Source organism: Cupressus sempervirens, chromosome 9 (assembly GCF_028749045.1).
Source record: "Cupressus sempervirens isolate cs-2001-9-10 chromosome 9, ASM2874904v1, whole genome shotgun sequence".
NCBI classification, from domain to species: Eukaryota; Viridiplantae; Streptophyta; class Pinopsida; order Cupressales; family Cupressaceae; genus Cupressus; species Cupressus sempervirens.
Genome location: NC_143126.1, coordinates 696,249,533 through 696,274,668, shown reverse-complemented (window position 1 = coordinate 696,274,668; position 25,136 = coordinate 696,249,533). Strand labels below are relative to the sequence as shown.

At 33.8% G+C, this 25,136-nt stretch overlaps 1 protein-coding gene across 1 annotated transcript; it reads right to left on the bottom strand.

Annotated features, from left to right (window-relative positions):
• Positions 1-3,414: 3,414 nt before the first annotated feature.
• On the bottom strand, positions 3,415-5,802 carry LOC149540632 (small ribosomal subunit protein uS3x-like). Its single transcript, XM_089801724.1, has 6 exons — positions 5,635-5,802; positions 4,888-5,035; positions 4,634-4,805; positions 4,458-4,512; positions 4,215-4,346; positions 3,415-3,853 (listed from the first exon to the last, which is right to left on the bottom strand). The coding sequence occupies exons 1-6, from the start codon at positions 5,662-5,664 to the stop codon at positions 3,689-3,691; spliced, it is 702 nt and encodes a 233-aa protein (XP_089657850.1). The 5' UTR covers positions 5,665-5,802; the 3' UTR covers positions 3,415-3,688.
• Positions 5,803-25,136: the final 19,334 nt, after the last annotated feature.

Here is a 25,136-nt window from a genome sequence, read left to right as displayed (position 1 = left end):
CAAAACTCATACCATCGAAAACATGCACAAAGACAAAATAAAAAAAACATTCCATATCTCTCCAAATTCGGTTCCTGTCTTACATGGCCGACTGGCTCTCCCTTAAAACTGACTTTCTTTTTCCTATTAAAGAATGTGAAACGTTTTCTTCTTATTTTAGAAAAGAAGGTCTTCTATCCAAAAAAAGAATAAAATTTTGAAACGTTTTTCTACCAATATTAGATAGTCGTTTTCTAAATCAAGAATATTCCAAAAACTGCCTACTACCTATTATTGGATTCTAAAAATCATTAAACAATCCACCTACGAACTAAAAAAAAACTATTCTAATTTAAGATCCACATACCTGGTCCTAGGTGGCTATATCTGGAGAGCTTATCGAACTGCTACTCTAGGTATGCCACCACATGTAAGACGTTATTACAAACTTCAAAAACTAAAAGCATTTAAAACATAACATTAAATTTTCTATTACATTTTCAACAATGTTGCCTCCTGTAGCGTTTCTCTTCTCTGCCACTGCAGCAATTCCCACAGTGACTCCAATGTTTTAATGAATCTTTGTCCATTCTAAGAGCTCGCTAACACATACTGAGTATGTCATCCATGTAGCTTCAAACCCATTCATTAGTTAGGATTCTCATTTATCCATACAACTTTCTAATTCATTCCTTTAATTCATGAATCATAAGCATTTAACTTTCAAATCTGTCTCTTTATCTTTCGATGAAAGATCTCTAGAAATGGACTCTTCATTAAAGGGAGTCATGTTTTGACAATATTCAAAAAGGGAAATGATAAACTTCCGGTGATGTAGATCCATGTGTGAACTCGATGCCTTTGATAACCCCACCTTCACGGGGTTGACTGTGATATTTCAATAATCAAAGGGCTTTTTGACCCTTAAATTTGGATTTGAACTTTAAGGCTTTTGAAATAGAGTCATTGGATTACTAGAAACACTAAGCCTAAATATGTATACCTGAACCTTACACATCAAACTTGTGAATCCCTTCTAGACCAACTAGTGCTAGTCAAGTTATTGAACTTAACCTTCGAACCTAAACTTTCTGAATCACTGAATTTCTGAAATGAACTTGAACCATTGCTTTTACATTTGAAACATTTGATCTTTTGGACTTGTGAACTCACAAACTGCATTTCTGAACTGGCCATGAATTCACTGAATTCGAACCACAACATTGTGTCAAACCTTGAACCTCCAACCTCATGCTTATGGATCAAATAATGGCACTCAAATTTCCATGTTGGGAATTTGAATCTCTGATTATCAAGGCAATGGCTAGCTTTCATTTTAATATTTTCTTAACAGGTAAATGACATTATCCAAAGAAAAAAGAACAGAACTTTGCAATACAGTCAATAACCAAAAGCAATCTTTCAAAACAGGTAATCTCAGTGTCCTCCCATTTCAGTGAGATGAAAGTAAGCAAAACATGTTATCGGTAACACTCACTTTCATCAGCAAAACATGTTATCGGTAACACTCACTTTCATCATATAAAGCTTCACTTACTTTTTCAAATCAAACACCTATGGACATCCCCTACACCTCTCCTTTGGGTACAACTATATTATAAATTTGAAATCAACCATTGCATTTATACATTAGTAGCTGGCTGAGAAAGTAGACATGTTGACCATTGCATTCATTCATTAGTAGCTGGCTGTGAGTAGTCTTCTCAACCATTTAGTAGCTGGAACCATTCAACACCAACCAAATAATTCTGTCAAGAAAATTGTCACCAAAATTACCTCAAGGACTAGGACCAACAAGAAAAATGAAACCAGGAAATAAATATATATTTGCCATGGTTCAAACTATCTAGGTGGAAAAGCAAATTGGGATCTAACAGTGGGTAATACAAGAGTATCATATAATGATAATAGCCCTACATAAAACCAGACCAAATTTTTGATTTAACAGATATCAGCAAAATTGTTTTGGAATGAACTAAAACATAACACAGAAAGTTCCAGCCACATGCATATTTCCTAAATCAACTCACTTAAACCATGCCGAGTGACTAACCTCTATCCTGGTCTTCAACAATGACAATGAAATAAAGGGGCTAGGGTTTGCAATACTCTTATCATGAAAATTACCAAAGCAGAAATTTCCTATATAATGAAGACAAACCAAAACCAATTTCCCTAATTCAATAAACAAAAAGTAGATATAATGATTTAGGAGTTTTAATACTTAGCTATTAGACTCTTGGATATGAGAAAAGAGTTTTGCAGCCTTTTAACAAATAATATTGGTTGAGAGTTGCAATTTATTCAAAGGGTTGAGAGTTGCAATTTGTTCAAAGGGGCATGGAGCAAGGAATGTTTAAACTGTCTGAAAATTGTAGTGCAAGACAACTTTCAGGCTGAAAGCTGCTACAAAATATATCCTATCAAGCTGAATATGCAATGAATTTGTATATAAGATATCTTTCCTGTCAACAAAAGGCAATCAACAAAATAAACATGCAACTCTCAGAAATTATCCAAAACCAGAATTAAAACATGGAACACAGACTTTGAAATGGTGGTTTGAAATCAAAAAACTTATGGACTGCTTACAGAGAATAAATAATGAAATCTTCTGTATCAGCCCTCATGATCGTCAAAATGTCCCCATTCTTCTGGTAAAAGCCGAGTTTATCAAAGCAAACAAATCAAAAGCCAAGTTTATCAAAGCAAACAAATCAAAAGCAAGGTGCCATGATTTACCAACCACGACACAGCATATTTTAAAAGTTGATACCACCCAAATTGGGGGTTCAACGTAGAGAAGTGCATCTTATAGCAACAGCTTACATTGCCTTCTGATGGGTCACACGATGCAGCTGATGCACCAGATATCTGGTGTTTTTACTATAATCTTGGGACAGTTAACAGGTGACAATAAAAATTTCCCTCTAAGAAAGGCAGGTAATTTTGCACGAATGTGCCCACAGATAATCTTACCCTCTATGATGGTACAGGACAAACAGAACTGCTAGACAGGTAGAACACCCAAACCACCCTCTATTTGTGAAGCTTCTGGCAGCAAAGAAAGGCAGCATTGGCATTTCGTACCTAGTCTCCAACTTCCCTAAAGTGCATGGGGTTATACACAATAATTTTGTGCATGCTGAAATACCCCATTCTTCAAACAGAAACTAGCTTTCTACCCATCCATAACTTTGACTCTGAGAAGCCGCATAATGTTCAGCCAAATCATGACAAGCTGTTTATTTTTAACAGATCTTCAATAGCTAGTATTGAAGAAAATTACTTCCTGGGTATTGATCATAGCTATTTTTTAACAATAGATTACATATCCACTCAATTATTAATTTTGTTCCATTTATTGTGCTGCACTCACCGTACACAGTGACATACAGAAAAGGAAAGAAACGGTAACAACTTAACCAAGTGTTAAATTCAATTCTCTTAACAAATAACAAAGTTGGTAGCCCATACAATGTGAGGATTGCAAAAATATCAAAAGACGGCAATACAACATTTCATAAATGCTACAAGAATAAAGATAAAATAAAAATAAATACCCTAAACAGATCTCATTGATTTTCAATCCGCATCCATATCCTGAGAGTATATTTTAAGTTCTGGATCTACCTAAAGACCTCACAATAATGCAAAATTGAAGTGCATTCAATTTACACAAAGCTGCCTACGCAATTACTTCGGTTTCTTTTCCAAGCTGGGGTTTGAGGGCGAATTCCTCCTCTTCTTTAGGAGTGTGAATGGTAACCAAGTCAGGCAGTGGCGTCATGGGACCCTGCTTTCCCTTGGGGTCCCAGTCCAACATTATCTTCACTTTGATTCCCAAGACACCCTGCAAAAAAGCCCAGATCATTTGTAACTCAATTTTCGTGCCAAAGTAGCTTTCAAATTACCAGATAAACTTTACAGATTACATCCAGTTCCAACTAACATTTCTAACTGCCTTTATTAAAGAAGTCTTTTTTATATTAAAAAACCTAGAAATTTTACAGTATATGCAGGTGTAATTAGGGATTAATGTATGAGAAAATCCAATCAGGAATCAGTGTCAAACTCATGATGATTAAGACGGTATCTGATTTGAACATAGAGATTACATTACAGATGTAAATTTCAGATAATTACTTTTCTAGAACAGATTTGCCACTTTATCCATCAAGCAAGGGCTTTAAAACAATAAAAACCACTCTTACCTGACGCAATAGGACATGTCGGACTGCCTTGTCAATGTACTCATTGACTGGTTGACCGGATGATATCATATATCCATCCTTAAACTTCATTGATTTTGCACGCTGTGCCCTAAGTTTGCCACTTACTATAACCTGAGAATTATTGCCCAATAATTAGAGCCTGTCTGCAAACATTTTCTAGATAACAATGGGTAAAAACACTAAACATCAGAGGGTGAATTGTTACTCTAGGCAAAAAAGTACCTCACAACCCTTAGCACCGCTTTCCATGATGAACCTAAGCACACCATAACAAGCCCTACAGGATTTGCAATCTTACAGTTAGCTTAAAATCAAACCTATACTATCTTGACAATTGAACCTTCACAAGCAGGAAAGAGGGCAATTTGCATAGGATTATAGAGGCTAATAATTTCTACCTTCTGACAGCAAGCCCTCCAAGCAACTTGTATCGCAAAGACTCAGCTTGGGCAATTGCACATAAGCCCCTATTGTTCACCTTTTCCGCATAAAGCTCAACAGTGTTCTCTGGGAAATTGAACCTTTTTTGAACTACGGAAGTTAACTCCCTAATCCTCCGCCCCTTTTCACCTGAGACATTTCAGATTTATGTTTTTCAAATTGTAATTAAACAAAACTTGACTTGCCTCAGTTTTTTCAATAAACCTCTTACCGAGAACATTCTGGGTACGAGTAGCCCGAATGATGATCTCTGTACGCATAGGAGTCACGCGTACCTCCACACCTGAATATCCATCCTCTGCAAGCTCACGCGTGAGAACCTCGTTCAGCTCAGCAAAAAACACTCCGTCGGCAACAAACTGCAAGCAAAATGAGAAAACATAATTCAGTGCCACAAACGAGAATTTCCTTAAAACCCAAATACGTTTTGTAGTATTTCCCGTGAATTTTCTTCTTATTACCGGGCAACGGCTGATTGATTACAGTAGATCGGACACTTAAAATTTGACCTTTATTTTCATAGCAAGTTTCTCGTATTTTACCGAAGCAGTATTAACAAATTGTCTTGACAAGAAAAAAGAGATGATTTATTTGAAGATTGCAATGAATACAAATAAACTTAGATATCATTTATAAAACAAACTCTCAGACATCAGCGGTAGAAAACGTTTCCTATTTAAATTACTTGCCAACAAAATAAGGGTCTCACATTGCAGATTAATGCCCAGAAATAGTTATAGCAAATGCATAGAAACAGATCTGGACCCAGATTCATAAAACTCATTAGAAAGGAAGACTGATCGAGAACCCTAAAATTTTCACAATGATATCACAATTCCTGATAAAAACATGATAGTGTAATATACGATTTGAGGCCCAGACAGGATTTAACGTCCGGGTAGATGATATATATGCAACCACAGTGAATCAATACAAAGGGCTGGCAATAAAAGCATACCTTTCTCTTTTTGCTCATCTGAGTCGCCATGGCTTATCGACAAATCGGAAGCTTGGTATCACGCAGCTGCTGCACTGAGATAAAAATTTAGGCGCCCGCTCCCCTCTAAGCGAAGCGAAAAAACCATAAATCTTTATTTGGAACCCTAATGGTAAGCCTGATAAGAGTAAGGGTACGAACAAAACCCTAATCTTTTATGTTATGCTTGAGCTGTAGAATATTTTTCTTTTTCTCTTTTTTAAGTAATTATTTAACAGAGTAATTTACTATATTATATTAATCTTGTTTATCACTAACAAATTTTAAAATAGAAAACATATGTAGAAATATAAAATAGTGGTTAGAAACACTATATTTTTAATAAATATAAAGTAATCTAACAATAGCATTTTAAACATCAAATTTGATAATATGAGAACTTATAATTTGGAAAAAAATATTATCTTATATTAAAAAATTTAAAATATAAAATAGTTGATGTAATAATAATCATATTAAAATTATTAATTTTTAATAAATATTTTCTTAATTATAATTTAAATATTTAGGTGAATATCAATTTAAGAAGTTTTTATGGTAAGTTTTTTCTAAAATAATATTTATAAAAAATAAAATAGATGAATAAAAATAAAAGTCATTTAAAATAGAAGAAGAGTTTTATTAGCCAAAGCATGTGCCTTATCTTTTTAATGTTTTAATGAAATCTTCTCTAAATGTTGGGAAGCAAACCAAAAAAAAATAACTTTAAGTCTATTAGGTATATTGTTGTTAATGCTAAGGACATTTCTAAAATACTATGACTTGACAAGTCAAATACTCTCAAACTTAAATAGAAATCATATTATAAAGGAACAAAAGTCATTTTTTAAAATAGAAATTACCTTGTTTTGTACATAATCAATAGATAATGATTTCGCAAAATATGAACACATATATTACTATTGGTTACACCATTGCACCTCATATAGTGCAAGCACTAGTATGCAAATTCTTATTTGTTTCTTTTAACTTTAAAATTTTATATATTTAGAAATGAGTGCTCATTAAAATTTCACACCAAAGATATTCCTTAGGAGAAGGAACGACCTTAGTTTTTTCATATTTACAATGTTGAAACCTTAAAGTATGTCAAACGACAAAAATAATGAATTTTGTGTTTATTGAAAAAAGAAATTAATCAAGCATATTGGAATGGTTGATTGTTGTGTTGTAGATTATAAGGCGTTGTGAGTCCCATATTGTAGGTCTACAATCTTAGAACATATATTTCTTTCAAGCTCAATGATGTCATCAAGAAAGGGGTCATGAGGATGGTTATTGGAATGGTCGATTATTTTGTTGTTGACTATAAAGCATTGTGAGTCTCATATTGTAGGTTACAATCTTAGAACGTATCTTACTTTCAAGCTCAAGGGTTTCATTGAAAAGGGGATCAGGGGGATGGTTAAAGGCTAATAAGAGCTGGTAGTCTCACCTAGAATTTGCGCTCAAATAAACTTAGAGGGTTAGTTCTATAAGTATCCCTTAATCAATGTTTATATCACATAAAAGGTAATATAATTGGACTATATCCAAAGTGCACACTTGACCCTTATAATTATCACTAGGTCAAAATAAACTAATTACACAAGACCTCTAACAAAGCTAATAAAACATCTTGCACATGCATGTAAATATGGCAATAATATTATACATGCCAAAGATGAGTTTGACATTATTTCATACACAATGGCAAGATGCAAAAATATTGAGCATGATTTTTTGATTGTTTATTCATTTCAATTGTTTAAGATTTGATCCCTAGTTCATACTATTGGATTATGATCAGTGTGCATATTCATCACTAAAATAATCCACTCTTGTAGCCAACCAAGATGGAGGTTTTTTAAATGATGCATGATTAACCCTTCACCAATGTGGATTAGTGCTTACTCCATTAGGCAACAAGTTCATTAATAAAATAGAAGAAATACATGCCATTGGATACTATATCAATTGCACCATATTTCATCTATATTGAAATCAAAGATTGCATTCTCAGAGACAAGGAAGATGGAGCAAGGGCATGGGGTGGTAAGTATATTGGACATATTTGTCGTTTGATATTGTAAAAAATTGTGGGCCATAACCAAGCTATGATTTATATTGATATTGATAATATCGAAGTTAAGGGACAAAGTAATCATAATAAGGGGGGAATAATATACATTTATATAAAATAAATCCAGGCTATAGCTTCATAAAAGCCACAGATCTGTAGAAAACTTGTAAAAAATATGAAAGACAAGCTATGATATTTACACATACCAGCACTAGGACTTGAAACTAATGGATGTTGCACTTAGAGTTGCCATAGTGTTTGTAGTAAATTGTCTCCAAAGGCTATTTGCACTAAGAAAAATACCCAAATTCTCAGTGAATGGAATTTATACTAACTAGTGGACTTATAAAAATAAATTTTGAATTTACTTACTTGATGGATCGATCAGCTTTACTATAACAATAACAGTTTGTATTAATGAAACTGGGGTATGCCCCTTTTATGCTATAATAATAAAGGACCATGGTCTCAAGCTAGACTGGAGGTTTTCTTCTCCATTATTTCCTACCAGTGCTCGTTTGAACGGAGATACTATGATGTATGTTATTTATTTTAATTAATATAATCAAGGCCTTGGCTGTTTACTTATCCAAAAAAAAAACAAATTTTCAATTTTTGTCCCATTGGGTGTGCCAAAATATGTTATCACAAAATTTTGCACCCATGCTTGAGGTATGACTCCAAAGAAAACTTGTGGAATATTTAATCAACATTCATGTGTGGGACCTTGCACATGTGATCTTGAATCTCTTGAGAATACTTCCTTCCAATCAAGGTACAACTATTCTAAGCTAAACTAACAACTTTGGAAAAAAAAAAAGAGGAAGAAGAAATACATGAAAAGTAAAAGGGAGGTGATGCACCAGATTGGAATATGGTTGATCCATGCCCATAACTATATATAAGATCAATGGAGCACACAACATACACAAATATCAACTCTAATATACCACTGAGGGTTAGAACTAATAAGATGTTAGAAATACAATGATAATTGATGTAGGAGCATCTTATGTGTAATGGATATCTTGCATCACCCAAAAAAAATATGTTTTGGTCTTTTTCAATAAGGGTGTTCTAGTGTAGAGTTACCATTTGTGGAAACTTACTATTTTAATAAGTTGGCCATATGAGCTTAGAATGTTTTGATTTCACGGGTGGAGGTTCATCTTAGATATTTCAGCCTGTCAATTCAGTTGCATTGCCATACCATATGTATTGATGAAGTTATGAGGTTTTAGGGTACAAAATCTTTGAGCTCAATTTCAAAGGCTTTAGAGGCTCTGAAATGAGGTCAAACCCTAGATGATGATACTTCCACAATCAGGGCATTGTAGATCAAGAGTTGACATTTCTAAAAAGTTGTTATAATAGCTAGTTAGAGCTACAATTAAAAAGTTATGGCCTCCAAAATTTGGGCTACTTGAATAATTTATAATTATTTTGAGCTAACTCTTGCGTAATAAATATGAAAAATAAAATAATTTTAGGGTCAGTTGGCCTTAAGGGTTAGGGCTAAAATTCTAGAACCTTCCTAGGCAGTGGAAAATTACCTAATACGAGGAAGGCTTGTAGGTTTGTCTAGGCCAATTTTGGGTGGTTGTTCATAGCTCTATCTTACAAAATATTGTAAAGACAATTCTAATGTGGCTTTGCATATTGCATTTTTGAGATTTGTAGTTTTGTAATTTTGAAGATAATTAGAAGGCAATTTTTTTGTTCTTGAAAATAGTTGTTATTTTTATGTTTATATTCTGTGTTTATGGTATTAAGGGGGACTTCCTTCACCAAGTAGTATTACAGAAGGAGTTCCTAAGTGTGTAAACAGATCACCGGCTGTGACTCAATTTACACTAGGATCATAGTTCAAGGTTTCAATGATAACTGTGAAAATATCTCCACCAAGAGAGTGCGATGGAAGAGCAGAGATATGACACCTAAGGGTTCTAAAGCCCCTCAAGAGAAAATTACAAACATCACAAGAAGATATTCATAGAGGAATGAATCATGTGGTAAGAGATGAAAGTGGTGATGAATTTGAGGAAGAAGGAAATGTTGATCAAGAATGAAAAGGTGAGGCTAAGAACCTCGAGGAGGAAAGGCTATTCAAGGCCCTTTCCCAGATTGGAAAGAGACCCAAGACTAAAGTCCTCACATTTTCAAGAAATCTTAAACCAAAGTAATTGATTGACTGGATCAACGAATTAGAAGAATATTTTGAGTATGAAAATATCAAAAATCCTGATATGGTCAAGTTTATGAAGGCTAGAGTGAAGGGTAATTCGAATATTTGATAGCAGGAGATTCGATTGGAGCAAAATAGAATAGGAAAGGAGTGTAATTACCCAAAAATGATCATCTAGACTACGAGCCCCCTCTCTAGCATCTTTGCTTAATTTATTCATTTCTTATTCTTGATCAAATCATCAATTTGCTATTTATTCAATTATAACCTAAAGTTTGACCACCTTATCCTAAGTCTTTTTTTTAATTGAAATAACTTACTCCCTCGTAACTAAATAAAGTCCCTAAAATCCTATTTATCGCAAGTGTGCATATGAAAAAACATTATTCTTATTTTTAAAATAAAATAAAAGACATTTTGGTCTACACTTGAATGCACACTTTTCTATGTGAGAGGAATCTTTATTTTCAAAATAACTTTAATTCTCCTTCACACATATTTTGCCTCTTAATGTTATCTATTGATCTCGCTTAGGTGAGATTCTTTTATACAAAGTCAACATAAGATGCATTCTCCACTGTTGATTTTGCCTCTTAATCTCTATCATCAATTTTTCTTTAAAAGGAGGCTCTCTCCTCACTCTCTCATCTCTTTTTCACTTATGTTATTGTTATGTTGAAGGTTTTCTTGGTGACTTTAGAGCATTTGAAGCACTCATCTTCCATTCACTTTGCACCCACCTTACATTCACTTGGTTTACTTGCATTATAGCTTTATGACATTCTTATCTTAGCCTCCTTTATGCTCTAGCTTAGATCACATAGCTTAACTAGGAGGCTTTGTAATACTTTCATCTTGTTAATTTAGTTTGTATTTGCATCTCTTAGATTAGGTCTTGCATCTCTCATTTACCATGCATTTATATTGCACTCATTTATTCTTGGATATTGGCATTCTTTTAATGCGATCAGATTTCCACAATCCATGAAAGTTATAATACTAAGTTTTTGGATTAGATTGTGTAAAGATTTTTTTCTCATCAACATTTTGAATCACACTACATGATCCATCATCAGGAGGAGAGAGCAAGAGGCGTAAAACAATGTAAGTTGCAGATTTGGCATAGGCTCACCAAATAAAGGAGACCAAGAAGAGAGGGGTTGCACACGGCCCAAAGCAAGAAAAATAAAATAAAATAAAGACAAAAAATAGGGGGGAAACTAAACCAATGAAATCAACCATGATACAAAGTAAAAGCACAAAAGGAAGATAACAAAGTGAATAATTATGACATGATAATAAGCTAAAAACTAAAGCGAGGGGGGGAACTAACCAGGGAGGCACCACACAATTACAAGGAATAAGGTTAAAAGAAGAAAAAAGGAAAGAAAGAAAGAAATTCAATCTAAATCTAGGAGACGCCAACACATAACACCTAATATATATATATATATATATATATATATATATATATATATATATATATATATATATATATATATATATATATATATATATATATATATATATATATATATATATATATATATATATGTATGTATGTATGTATGTATGTATGTATGTATGTATGTATGTATGTATGTATGTATGTATGTATGTATGTATGTATTCTATATAATACTAATACATAATATATAATTATATATGCATGTAATGTATATAATATATACTTGTGTATGTATGTATATATATGTATGTATGTATGTTATATATATATATTACACATATATATTACATATATATATATAATATATACATATGCATATGTGATCTAAAAAATACATATGTATTACATATATATAAGTGTGTATATGTTACAAATATATATAATATATACTTCTATATATGTAACATGTATATATTGCATATATTGTATATATTGGCATTCTTGCCTCTAGTCTTTGAATATTTTGTTCTATGGTGCATCTTGCAAGGGTTTACTACCCACCTTACATTCACTTGGTTTACTTGCATTATAGCTTTATGGCATTCTTATCTTAGCTTCCTTTATGCTCTAGCTTAGATCACATAGCTTAACTAGGAGGCTTTGTAATACTTTCATCTTGTTAATTTAGTTTGTATTTGCATCTCTTAGATTAGGTCTTGCATCTCTCATTTACCATGCATTTATATTGCACTCATTTATTCTTGGATATTGGCCTTCTTTTAATGTGATCAGACTTCCACAATCCATGAAAGTTATAATACTTAGTTTTTGGATTAGATTGTGTAAAGATTTTTTTCTCATCAACATTTCGAATCACACTATGTGATCCATCATCAGGATGAGAGAGCAAGAGGTATAAAACAATGTAAGTTGCAGATTTGGCACAGGCTCACCAAATAAAGGAGACCAAGAAGAGAGGGATTGCACATGGCCCAAAACAAGAAAAATAAAATAAAATAAAGACAAAAATTCGGGGGGGGGGGGGGGGAACTAAACCAATGAAATCAACCATGATACAAAGTAAAAGCACAAAAGGAAGATAACAAAGTGAATAATTATGACATGATAATAAACTAAAAACTAAAGTGAGTGGGGGAACTAACCAGGGAGGCACCACACAATTGCAAGGAATAAGGTTAAAAGAAGAAAAAAGGAAAGAAAGAAAGAAATTCAATCTAAATCTAGGAGACGCCAATGCATAGCACCTATATATATATATATATATATAAACTTATATATATTACATCTATGTAATTATATATTCTATATAATACTAATACATAATATATAATTATATATGCACGCATATAATATATACTTGTGTTGATATATATATATATATATATATATATATATATATATATATATATATACACACACACACACACACACACACACACACACACACACACACACACACACACACACACACACACACATATATATATTACACATATATATATAATATACGCATGCATATGTGATCTAAAAAATACATATGTATTACATATATATAAGCGTGTATATGTTACAAATATATATAATATATACTTCTATATATGTAATATGTATATATTGCATATATTGTATATATTGTCATTCTTGCCTCCAGTCTTTGAATATTTTGTTCTATGGTGCACCTTTCAAGGGTTTACTTAAGCTAGATTCATTTGAGAGCCACCATCTCATGGGTCTTGCACATCATAGATAGGAAGCTATAAGTTGCTTCTTGAGACTCCCTCTTCCATGAGTTTTGTTAAGTGTAATGGTCTATAGAAGTGCACCCTATTTTGGTATACATTTTTAGTGCCCACTATGTGAGACATTTTATATACACATTTTTGGCACCTATTATGGGGCTCGACATCATTGTCTAGCTCCATTTTTCTCTTTTGTCACTTTTTGGATTTGCAAGTTTGGACTTTGATTTTGCAGCTAGAAATATTGTATTATACTTTCTTTTTTATCATAAGATACTCTCTATGAAGGAATACGATACAAGGATAGTTTCTTTGTCTTACTGGTGTTCTGTATTATGTCATACTATGGTTGGAGAAAGTATCATAATGTTTAGTACAAAGTATCCTTCTGAACTAAAGTATCATCCTCACATTCTAGGAAGTATCATACGATACTAGATCAACCAGTATTATCATTCTACCCATTTCATTTGCTCATTTCAACTTTCAGATTTCATTTTGCATTTCCAAGCTTTGATATTTTGGTTTGTTAGCTTTCTAACATCTCCTAACTCATTTTGCAGGGTATTTCAATTTTCATTGACTATTTTGATGCCCTAACCCTATTGTTCTATAGGTACCTATCTTGCTTGCTTGCTTTGCTAAGGAAAATTGCCAAATCAAAAAGGGCTACTAACATTGTTATAGGGTTGCCCATGCAAAAAGAAAAAAAAAGAAAAAAAATTGTGTGTCTTCATTTCTTTTCATGTGTGGCACATACTATTTGTTTCATTTTCATATGCACATAAAAACCCTTAGTAAGGGTTCTTTGTTGGTAGGAGAGTATGCTCTTCACCTTCTAGGTGAATCAAAAATCTTTATCCTTCATTGAATCAAGAAAGTGGACAGTATATTCCACTCTTTAGTGGTCTTAATTAACTTTCTTGGTGTGTTTGGGGGAAGCATCGAGGATGGGGAAGTTTTCTATTCACCTTCTTAGTGAATCAAAAATCTTGACCTTCTTGGTGTGGACATGATCATTGAGCTTAGAGCACCTCAAAACCTTTATTTTCATATGTAATCCCATTTGGATGTAGTTGAAAATTGAGGGAAAAAAATTGGTCCAAGGCCATCGGACCTTAGGCACACATCTCATTGCAATGATTTATTTTTTAAAGATAAAAATTGAAAAAAAATACAACGCTTTTTTTTCCACAAAAGGCATGCTTTATGGTGCCTACATTTTTTTGATATAAAAACAACTAAAATTATTTCTAGGAGGTGCATTTTTTTGTGGCCCATGTGCTTGGGTTCCAATGCCTTATGGACCTACCTTAGAGATTTGCCTATTTTCCTAGGGCCCATGTGCTACAAAATACCTTGGGTGACATCGATCTAACACCATCTCAGGATGTTGCACTCTATTGTATTGGGCCACGCATTGGATGATCACCTGTCTAGATGTCTTATTAGGTCTACGTCAATTGTTGTGAGGTTCAATTTGTTTTTGGTGGTTCATGGTTTTGGCGAGGTGATTCCAATCATTTTTTCACGGTGGTTTTGGTTTTTGACCAATGGTTTCTCATCCTCTAGTAGGACCTATTTGCATGTTTTTTGAAGCCCTTGCAGTTTGTTTGGAAAATTAGCCAGTTGTTTCCAACGATGACCCCACCCTATATGAGCTTTGCTATTAGTAGCCTCGCACAATTATCAATCCACTCATGCTCCCTTTTTTTTGGAGTTTAGGAGTTTCTTTTGGTCAATTATCTTATTCTTGACTTTGAAGCTGGAATTTTAGGACAATGCATTTTTGGAGATGACGCCTTTTATGGCAGTCTACTATCCTTTGTCCATACGCCCTTGGAAATGGAGACGACACCAAACACTCCTGCGCTTGGAGTCTCCTCATGTTATGTGGGCCCATGTACAACTAAATGTTCCACCTCAACTAGTTTTACCGATGGTTTTTAGCGTGCACTTTGATTGGCAATTTTTAGATGAATAGTGGTATTCCTTTTGAACAAGTGGTCTTTGATCCTATGGGTGGTTCTGGTGATTTTACCTACACATTTTTTGGAAGTGTTTTGGGTGATGGGTAGTCTTTTGAGATTTTTTTTCCCATGATATGTGATTTTATGGGTAGATTTTTTTGAGCACGAGCCCTTTCTTGGTATTCAGCCATGCAACACGCATGGTGACATCACCTGCCTACCTACCTTTTTTCAGGCCCCTAAAATTCTTTTCGATGTGAACTTTGCCAACATCAACCCCTTCTATGTTTTTTTTTTGTCACACACGGTACTATTTTATAGCCACCAAAAATATTTCTCACTCTAACTTTACTTTTCATGACAACTGGTGATTTTTTCAACACAATCTTTTTCCTAGCAAGTTTTTCCTATGACCTATACTTGTTTTCTGGCGAGGCAATATTTCTAGCATTTTTTTGCCTCGATGGTCATTTGACTATCAAATTTGGGCTTGTCACTTGCTGACATTAGCACTACATTAGCATGCTTATTAACCCTTATGGCTCTATTTGGACCTACTGGCAATTATTTGATCATATCTTGGGCATACTGACTTAGTTTTCCACAAACAAGATATCATAGAGCTAGTTTTGAGCCTATCGTGATGGTATAAGTATTTTTGAATTTTGTTTATTTTTTATGTTTGTTTTTGTTGTCAAATTTAGGAGCTCTATTTTTAGTTTGGGAGACATATCTTGAGCATCTGATCTTCGATTTGGAATTCTTTATATCATTGGAATGGTCTTTATGTACTCTTTCTAGTGATGCTGGTTGATTTTTCATATTCAGCTCCAAGTACATCCTATTCAGTTTTTTGTATTTTATATTCTGGTAGATATCTTGGTTGTTTCAAGTTCAAGGATCATTTTCAATGCTTTATATGTTTCGTGTCAGGTTGTACTATCTATCGTATTAGCCTTATGTCTCTTCTGGTCTTTCTAGACATCTATTGTATGCATGTGTCACATGCACTAAGATAAAGTACCATATTTATTTTGTGTTTTTGTTTAAGTTTTTTTGCCCTATTTTTCCTTCTAATTCAAGCAGTATCATCTGAGGACACTCATATAGATTATTATATTATCAGGATTCACCATTTATTGTGCCTTATTGTACATCCACTACTATAATTAAGTGTCATGGGGGATCAATGTTTTTCCTTTGTTTTCCATCTACCTTTGTCCAATAAGTTTTCCTTATGTGACATTAGCCTCATGATGTGTCTAAGATTGATCAACTCAATACACTATTATGTATTTATTTGTCCAGCTTGATTGTGGTTCCTTGACATGCATTTATATTGTCTTACTTTTCCAATTTCTTGTCAACTCACCCTTGTTTGCATTTGGGGGGGGGGGGGGGGGGGGGGGGGTGGTGGTTCTTATGCTTCCTTGGTTTGATGGAGTGAGATATGTATTCATTTTTTATTCCTATGTACTAAGTGGATACAATGGCTGGGTACCTATGCATTTCAATGAGATAGATCGTTTACCACATAGACACTTTTCTTTTCGTTCTTGCTTTGGATACAACCTTTCATATTTGATTGATCAACTCTTTAGGATTTGGTGTTTCATGCTAGTTGTATATTTGAGTTTAATTATTTTCCTTTGTATGATTCCTAATTCAAGTAGTTTCTTTTGAGGATACTCATGCAATTTATAGTCTTCTCTATTTGGTCAGGTTCTATTTCAATCAGTAGTTACTTTTTTTATGGAGCTTTGCAACTTCTTCATGCTTTATTGGTCTTCTTCATGATCATCCTTTTGTTCCTATATTCTGGGGCATTCTCTAGTTTGGAGGCTTATGTAGTCCTTCACCAACTCTTTTAGCATTCTTTCCATCTCTTCTTGAAGTAGGGTTTTTTCCATGTGGTTTTGTCTATTTCTCCTCTTTACAAAGATTTGGTTGTGCTTGGGTATCTTGTCAGACCTTGTTGTCGAGACCCAAATTTACTTTCAGTAGTAGTTTCTAGGTTTTTAGCTACTCCCTAAGTTTATCTTAAGGTGGGGTGTTAAAGTAATAAGGTGTTTTCTTATTAACTCTATTTTACTTAAGCTAAACTTTAGGCATAAAATAATTAATAATTTTATGAATTATTATAATGCAACCTAGGTTTTACCTTTTAGGGTTATGATCTCCTTCGTAAGGATTGATGTCTCTTTATAATTAACACTTTTTGATTGAGGAGAAATTTATCTTTTTGCTCACCAAGAATGTCTCCTCTCTTTGAAATCTTTAAATTCCACCATTTATAACTTCGCTCCTCTCTTTTTGTGACAAGTGTTTGCATGTAGTGATATTTGGGAGTTGTGGATTGAGCTTTCCTCGACTTCAACAAATTCTATTCAATATTTATGATCATATTAAATTGTATTCCATTTATATTCTTAGTGGGAATATTAGGAATAAAAAATGCATGTTCCTATAACTCTTCACCTTTATATTTAAAAAAAAAAAAAAAAAAAGATAGTTGTTTTAATATAAAAATAACAAATTAACATATCATACTTGATTTTATCTCATTATATTCCTACATACTCCATGGGATTCTTATATGAAATTTTCTCCATTCAATTTCCTCTAGGCGATGAGTCCCTAAATACTTGTGTGACATATGAAGTTGCAAATGAGTGTTTGTTTTTATTTCTTAATTCTTCTCATTTGACCATCGCTCTTCATGTAATTGGGTGGGCAAGTCATCAAGTTGGTCGGTACTTTAACTTTTTTCCAATTGACTTCTCTATTGTTTCTGTGGTTCCTTTGTAGCTGAAGAATCCTTGTTTAGCGCACTCCATTTTGTAGGGGGTAATGCCCTTGCAGGGGTCAAGGCACTTACATGTCACCCTATGCTTTTTTTCTATTGGTTTTATTTGTTAATTCCTCAATTTTTGTTTTTGCTTTGGCGAGGAAGGGATGCCAATATATAAACAGTGGTGTACAATTCACATGCACAATTTCCCTACATATGTGCTTCTGTTGGATGTTAGAATATATAGTCCACCAATATAGTTGAGGAGGGGGGGGGGGGGGTGTGAATCAGTTATCCAAATAATAACACAATTATCAATATTATTAAACTTTAACCATATGAGTAATATAATTAGAAACCACAACAAGATACTCATGCACAATAACGCCAGATATGTTAACTAGGGAAACCATTGATCGAAGGGAAAACCCTGGTGGGGATGGTTCCCACAAGATGATATACTAATATAAATATTCCTTGTTAGAGGGTGGACCTTTTCAGGACTCAATAACAACATTCAATACATATCAGTCCTTGTTAGGAGACTTTGAATCCTTATTAGGAGATTCCAACCTTGTTAGGAGTTGTGGAAGATAGATGGACCCACTGCCCAAGCAACTTCAAGGGCAAGATCAATGAACCCACTGTCCAAATGATCTCTATATTATTCCTTGTTGAATAATAGAAATGAATAGTACTACTCCTTCCTCTTCCTATCTTGTCAATCAGACTTCTGCTCCTGATCTTATAACCAAATCAAAAATCTCACATCTAATAATCCCTTGGATCGCTTACTCGCATTCAGTAATCACTCTGCTCCTTTTTGCACTTCACATACACTTCAATCTCATACACATATATTAAAAACAAGGAAAACATCTTTCCTTTATATCATATCTTCAAAATAATTCCTTGAGTTGCCCTTGAGGCTTTCCCAATTAATTATAATAATATAATTAATTAATTTACAATTACAATAGCACTATTGGCTCATAGTCTATACAACTTCTCAAATGTACAACACTAGGGCTGTACATCCACTAACGTCATCATCAAACTATCATTAGTCACTTACTGACCGTGCATCAACTGATTATATTACTGCCAAAAGATATAATGCAAACATCAGAAACTGCTTCTTAGGTACTCTATCTTTGTACTGCTCTCTATAAATCATGTACAACTTTTGTACATCTTTGAATTACATACTACGCATTGAACCTTAACATCAAGACACTGTACCAAACATTTCCATGAACGCACATCACCAGACAATCAAAAAATTGTACGTACAACTAAGATTTATATCTGTTACTTCATCAATCTTCACAGACTTACTACTATGTTGACATCAATGACAAACATAGTCATGAATGCAACATGTCAATACTCTCCAATGCTCAGGATACTCCCCAAAAGGAATACCATTAACATTCATGCTAACAATCTCCCCCTTTGGCATTGATGACAACATAGATGAAAAACATCGAAGTTCCAAGAATACCAAATAGTGCTCTATTGTTGTTTTTCTCATCTTTTCAAATCCTCTTCATCAATCAAATCTAAAATTCTCTTGAACATTGTTTTGTTATTTTTCTTCTTTAGGATCAACAAAAACTATTAACACTAAACAACTCATAATACATCAGAATTTCTGATGCAACATATCTCCCCCATAGAGATATCCCTCCTTCTTTCTTAATTACATGAATCTTTCTAAATCTCCCTCATAAAGTAGAGATTTCTCATGCACTTTTCTCCCCATACATACTTAGAAGATGTTTTTCATGCATATTCTCGCCCATTGACACCAATGACAAAGGCCTCATTATGTCAATTTTTAGCTCTAGGTCTTCAACCAACTCAAGTGTCCAAAGACATTGTTCAAGACCAAATACAAAGAGTCCTTAATGACTCAACTCATAATAGATACTCCCCCATACAATAAGCATCAACATTCAGTCTAGTCTAACAATAGTGCTTTGTACCACTGGATTGATGCACTCTCTATATCATCTACTCAAAAGTAGGTAGGGGCATAACCCCAAGCATATCTCTTAAGTACTCAAATGTATCTTTAGGTAAGGGTTTCATAAAGATATATGCAATCTGATCTTTATAAGTCACATATTCCCATCTAATCTATTTTTCCATTGCCTTCTCTCTCAAGACATGATACTTAATAGATATATGCTTAGTTGTAGAATTCAATACAGGATTCTTAAACATACTTACAATACTTATGTTGTCACAATATATGCTAACAAGTTTTGTAAACTCAAACATGATATCCTTCAACATTTGTTTCATCCACATCACTTGATTACAATTTTTTGCTATTGCAACGTACTCTGCCTCAACCATACTTTGTGAAAAATAATCACGTTTCTTGCTTTGTCAAGAAACCAATCTTCCTCCAAGAAAAAATGCTCCACCACTGGTGCTCTTTTTTTCATCCATACTACCTACCCAATCCACATCAATATATGTACATAGAGTGAAATCACTCGATCTATCATACCAAATTCCATTGTTAGATGTTCCTTTCAAATATTCAAATATCCTTTTTACTGCTACATAATGATACTCTTTAGGATCAACTTGAAATCTAGCTATAATCCCGGCTGCATTTGCTATATCAGGTCTAGTGTGAGTCAAATATTGCAAACCTCCAATCATGGATTTGTACTTCTTCTACTCAACTGTAGGTGGGTCATCCTTGCTAGATAACTTGTGAGCACTTATCATAGGTGTACCAGTAGGCTTACAAATTTCCAATCCAAATCTCTTCAACAAATCTTTCAAGTACTTAGCTTGTCAAATGAAAATATCATCACTATTTTGCATAATTTTCAATCCTAGGAAAAAATTCATTTCTCTTATCATACTCATTTCAAACTCATTTTTCATCTCTTCAGCAAACATATCACTTGCTTCATCATTGCCTCCAAATATGATATTATCAGCAAATATTACTTTTATTAGAAAACTATTCTCAATTTCTTTCAAATATAAGTTACTATCTGTCGTATCTTTAGCAAATCCAAGTTTTTCCAAATAGTTGTCCAACCTTGCATACCATGTTCTAGGTGCTTACTTCAGTCCATAAAGAGATTTCTTTAGTTTTCATACCATATCTTTGTCTTTTGTCAGAGGAAAACCTTTATGTTGCTCAATATATACCACTTCTTCAAGTTCTCCATTTAGGAAAGCTGATTTAACATCCATCTAATATACTTTGAACTTGTTATTCACGGCATAAGCTAAGAACATTCCTATTGCTTCCATTATGGTTATAGGGGCATATGTTTCCTCATAGTCTATGTCTTCTTGCTGTGAGTATCCTTTGCATACAAGTATGCTCTTGTTTCCTACAACTTCACCTTGTTCATTCATCTTATTTCTGATTACCCATTTGATTCCTATCACATTCTTGTGTTTAGGTCTAGGAACTAACTCCCATATTTCATTCTTCACAATTTGGTCTAGTTCTTCCTTCATTGCTTGAATCTAATGATCATCTTTATAGGCTTCATCTGCACTTTTAGGTTCAACTTGAGAAATCAAACATATCTCTTCATTAACTATATTTCTTGTCATCACACCTTTGTCTTTACTTCCAATTATTTTCTCTGGAGGGTGATTCTTTGTCATGTTCCTGTTAGAGGTAGGAGTTGACATATCAACTCTTATCTCATCTCTAGGTGTATACCTTCGTTCTCCTCTTTTCTCAAAAGTTTGCACGTCATTCTACGAATCATTGTTTTGACTAAGTAAAATCAGGTTTTGAAAGGACCCAAACCTTTTACAAAGAGCAAAACAAAGTATCAATAAAAGTCCAAGAGAAAATGTGCATCAATAACAAAAAGATAAACAAGATAGAATAAAATGCCCTACAACAATAGGTAGATAATAAAGATAACAAAAAAATCGTAGAAAGACAACAACAAGATAGTTATAAAGTCTTTCGTAGGTCAACATCCTGATCAGCCAAAATGTTCAAGTTTGCAGCAGAAGCCCTCAGCTCATTGATCTCTTTATCATCCATGACCTTTGTCTTCTTCAAGTTTTCCCTTGTGCACTTGTTGGGGCCGTGATCATCCTTCATCTCCTTTGTACCCCAATTCTTTCTCCCCTACTCCAACTTATCCAACAAAACCTTGATATTTTCAGCAATAGCTTTCAAAATGGAATTACTTTGATCAATAATCTTTTTCAAAACATTCTCAATTTCCTCAACTCTATTGTCCAAAATATCAATATTCTTCTTCATATCCTTTACCATTTGATCCATAACTCTAGTTTTAACTTCAAGATGTGGGACTCTCTTCATCATGTTAGTGACATCTTCAATATTCCTAATCACATCTGAGAGCCTATCCATATGCTGGCCTAAATTATTCTCACCCCTATTTTTTTTGCTTAGATGATCAAACTCCCTTCTGAGATCTTGAATTTTCTCCTTCATAGTGTCAATGTCCCTCTTCATCACACCAGGGTTGCCAAAGACACCCTTCATATACCCATGTTCATCTGGGACAAAGCTTTGATCCTGATTATCCTCATCCAGGTCCAGTTTATCTTTCCCTAAAACAACATCATTATTATCTTTGTCCTCAACATCCTCTTGAGGTGTATTCTTCTTACCTCTCATATCCTTTCATCATTTGAGGGGATATTCATGCATCTCTTAGTTTTCTGCATTTTATTTCTGGTTTCAATCCTGCTACCAATTGTTCCCGTGATAGTTCTTTTGCCCTTACTTTTCTTCCCTTTTTCCTCTACAGTCTCCTCATCAGTTCTAGTCTTTGTCCAATAATCCCCCTTATTTATTTTCCTACTCTTAGAAGACGAGCCCCTGAGGGTTAGATTCTTTCTCTTTTTATCCACTGGCTTGACTTCTTCCTCCTCAGTTTCACATTCCAAGGTATTTTTACTTGAATGAGGTCTATCCACTTTCTTTGATTTCAAAAAACTCATAATTAGGATCACTAATCCTTCATGACAAGCATGATCCCCTTCTGGGTCATCTTGAAGGGTTAAAATGGCACTATCCAAAGATTGTTGAAGATAGAAGGGGGAGTTTATCCTAACCTTTTGCCTAAAGTGATTAAACAACATGAAATGTTGGCCATAAATCTTGGTAAAGTGGCCATCCAAAGTAATATGCTCAATCAAAACAAACATAATGAACCTCTAAGGTCTAGAAATAGAAGTAGGGCAAAAGTAGGAATTGCTAATTTTAACCAACCTACTTCTCTCATTGGCCAACTTTGTAAATACATCCATAGCTCTATCAGACATCTTTATGTACCTATAGAAGGTAATCCCTTCCATGTCTAGGCCTATGGCTTTGGCAATGATTTCCTCTATGACCTCCATTCTTTGATTTCCAACCAGAACATGACCATTCTTCCAAGTTTTGAGAAACTGCCTAGTGATGGACGGGTTACTTCCATTTAGTTTCTTTAGATAGCCTATAAACTTGCCCTGATCCAAGATGTCCCATATCTTTGGTTTTTGCTTCCATTCCTGACAATTTCTGGGCTCACACCTCTTTCTCTTGCCTCTCATGTTCCTAGTTTTGCAAAAAAAATTGATCTTCCCAAAGATCTCAAGTAGGTTCAAATTCTCAGCTTTGAAGTCACAACGAGCTTTTCTTTTTTGCAAAAACACCCACAATCCATTGGTAATAAGTGAGTAGGACCGCATCTCATAATTACTCCTAATTTTCGTTACCTTCATTATTAAAACAAATTTGTTTGCTTCCAATCCTATTGTAATCCATCAGAGATAGCTCATCAACTGGGATGTCATTGCCATGATTCCATATCATCTTCGTGTGACTTTTACAAGCCACATTTGCTACCCAGTTAACCACTTTATTAGTTTCTCTGTAATTATGAATAACAACACATTTAGTGAAGGGATTGATCAAATTTATAGCTTTGCATATAATATTATGTATAGTCCATGAGGGGGTAGTGACCTTGTTAATGGAATTGATGATATTTAAAGAATCCCCTTCTAGCCATATTTTCTCCATATTCATATTCTTAGCACATAAAAGTCCATAAAGGGCAATAGTAGCTTCTACTATGTGATTAGTTTCTTTACAATAGGGATTTCCATTGCACCAATACCATACCCATTTTCATTTCTAATAGTAATACCACAACCCACAATCCCTGCCCTTTGAGGCCCCATCAAAATTTACCTTATACCAGCTCTTGGGTGGGTAGTCCCATCTAGCATAGCTTCTAAGACTTCTCTCAATTTGAGGATGACTAGCCCCTTCCACATTCTGATTCTTAATGACTTTGGTTTCCCACTCATCTTTAGGCTCTTGGAATTTATCACTTAGCCTGACATTCTTAGTCACCATCCTCTTGATCTTATGAAAGATCTAATTGGAATTTGACTCCTTACATCTAAAGACCCTATCATTCCTTTCCTTCCATACACCCCAACACAAATAAGGTAAAATGTAATTCCACAAGTTGTTAATCAAGGCATTATGGGATGGCGACTTCCATATTAAGAACAAATCTTGAATACTACAAGGGAGAATTCACTCCATTTCTAGTAGTCTAAATATCCTTTCCCATAAGTTTCTAGTGTAGGAACAATGTATGGTTAAATGATTAACCAACTCCTCCTCATCATTGCAGAGATAACATCTACTAACAAGACAAAGTCCTTTTTTTTAGCAGATCATTGTTAGTATCAAAGAAAAATTCTACATTCTATCTAACAATTCCAAAATTTTCTTCTTTATCATCTGAATTGTAATCTAACATCTTTTTCTTAGTTCCAAAATTTTCATCAATATTTACATTTGTGCACTCAACCATTGTCTTGGTTCTATGATTAAAACATTTATATGCCTTTCTTTTCAATGATTAACCAAGAAACATATCTTCATCACTTCTTGGATCAAACTTGTTGAAGTTGATGAAAGATCAACCCCACAAGTCCTAAGAATCACCTGCATGCAAACTCTTGTCACAGAAGAGAGAAGAAAAAGGCCATGGAGGCTGAAATCACTAGAGATACAGATGAGACATTCTTGATGAGCAAAAAGAGAAATTTCTATATTCAAAAATGAATTAATTATTACAAAGAGAGAGCATCCTTATAAAGGAGATCGAAACCATAAAAAGGTCTATCCTAGGTTGCATCATAATAATTAATAAAAAAATTAATTATTAGATGCCTAAAGTTTAGCTTAAGAAAACTAGAGTTAATTAGGAAATATCTAATTACTCTAACACCCCCCTTAAGATA

Coding starts and splice junctions, on each gene's coding strand:
- LOC149540632 (XM_089801724.1), bottom strand. CDS start 5,664: ATGGCGACTCAGATGAGCAAAAAGAGAAAG. Junction 5,036..5,634: donor AGATGAGCAAAAAGAGAAAG/GTATGCTTTTAT, acceptor TTTTGCTTGCAG/TTTGTTGCCGACGGAGTGTT. Junction 4,513..4,633: donor GGAGGGCTTGCTGTCAGAAG/GTAGAAATTATT, acceptor CAAATCCTGTAG/GGCTTGTTATGGTGTGCTTA.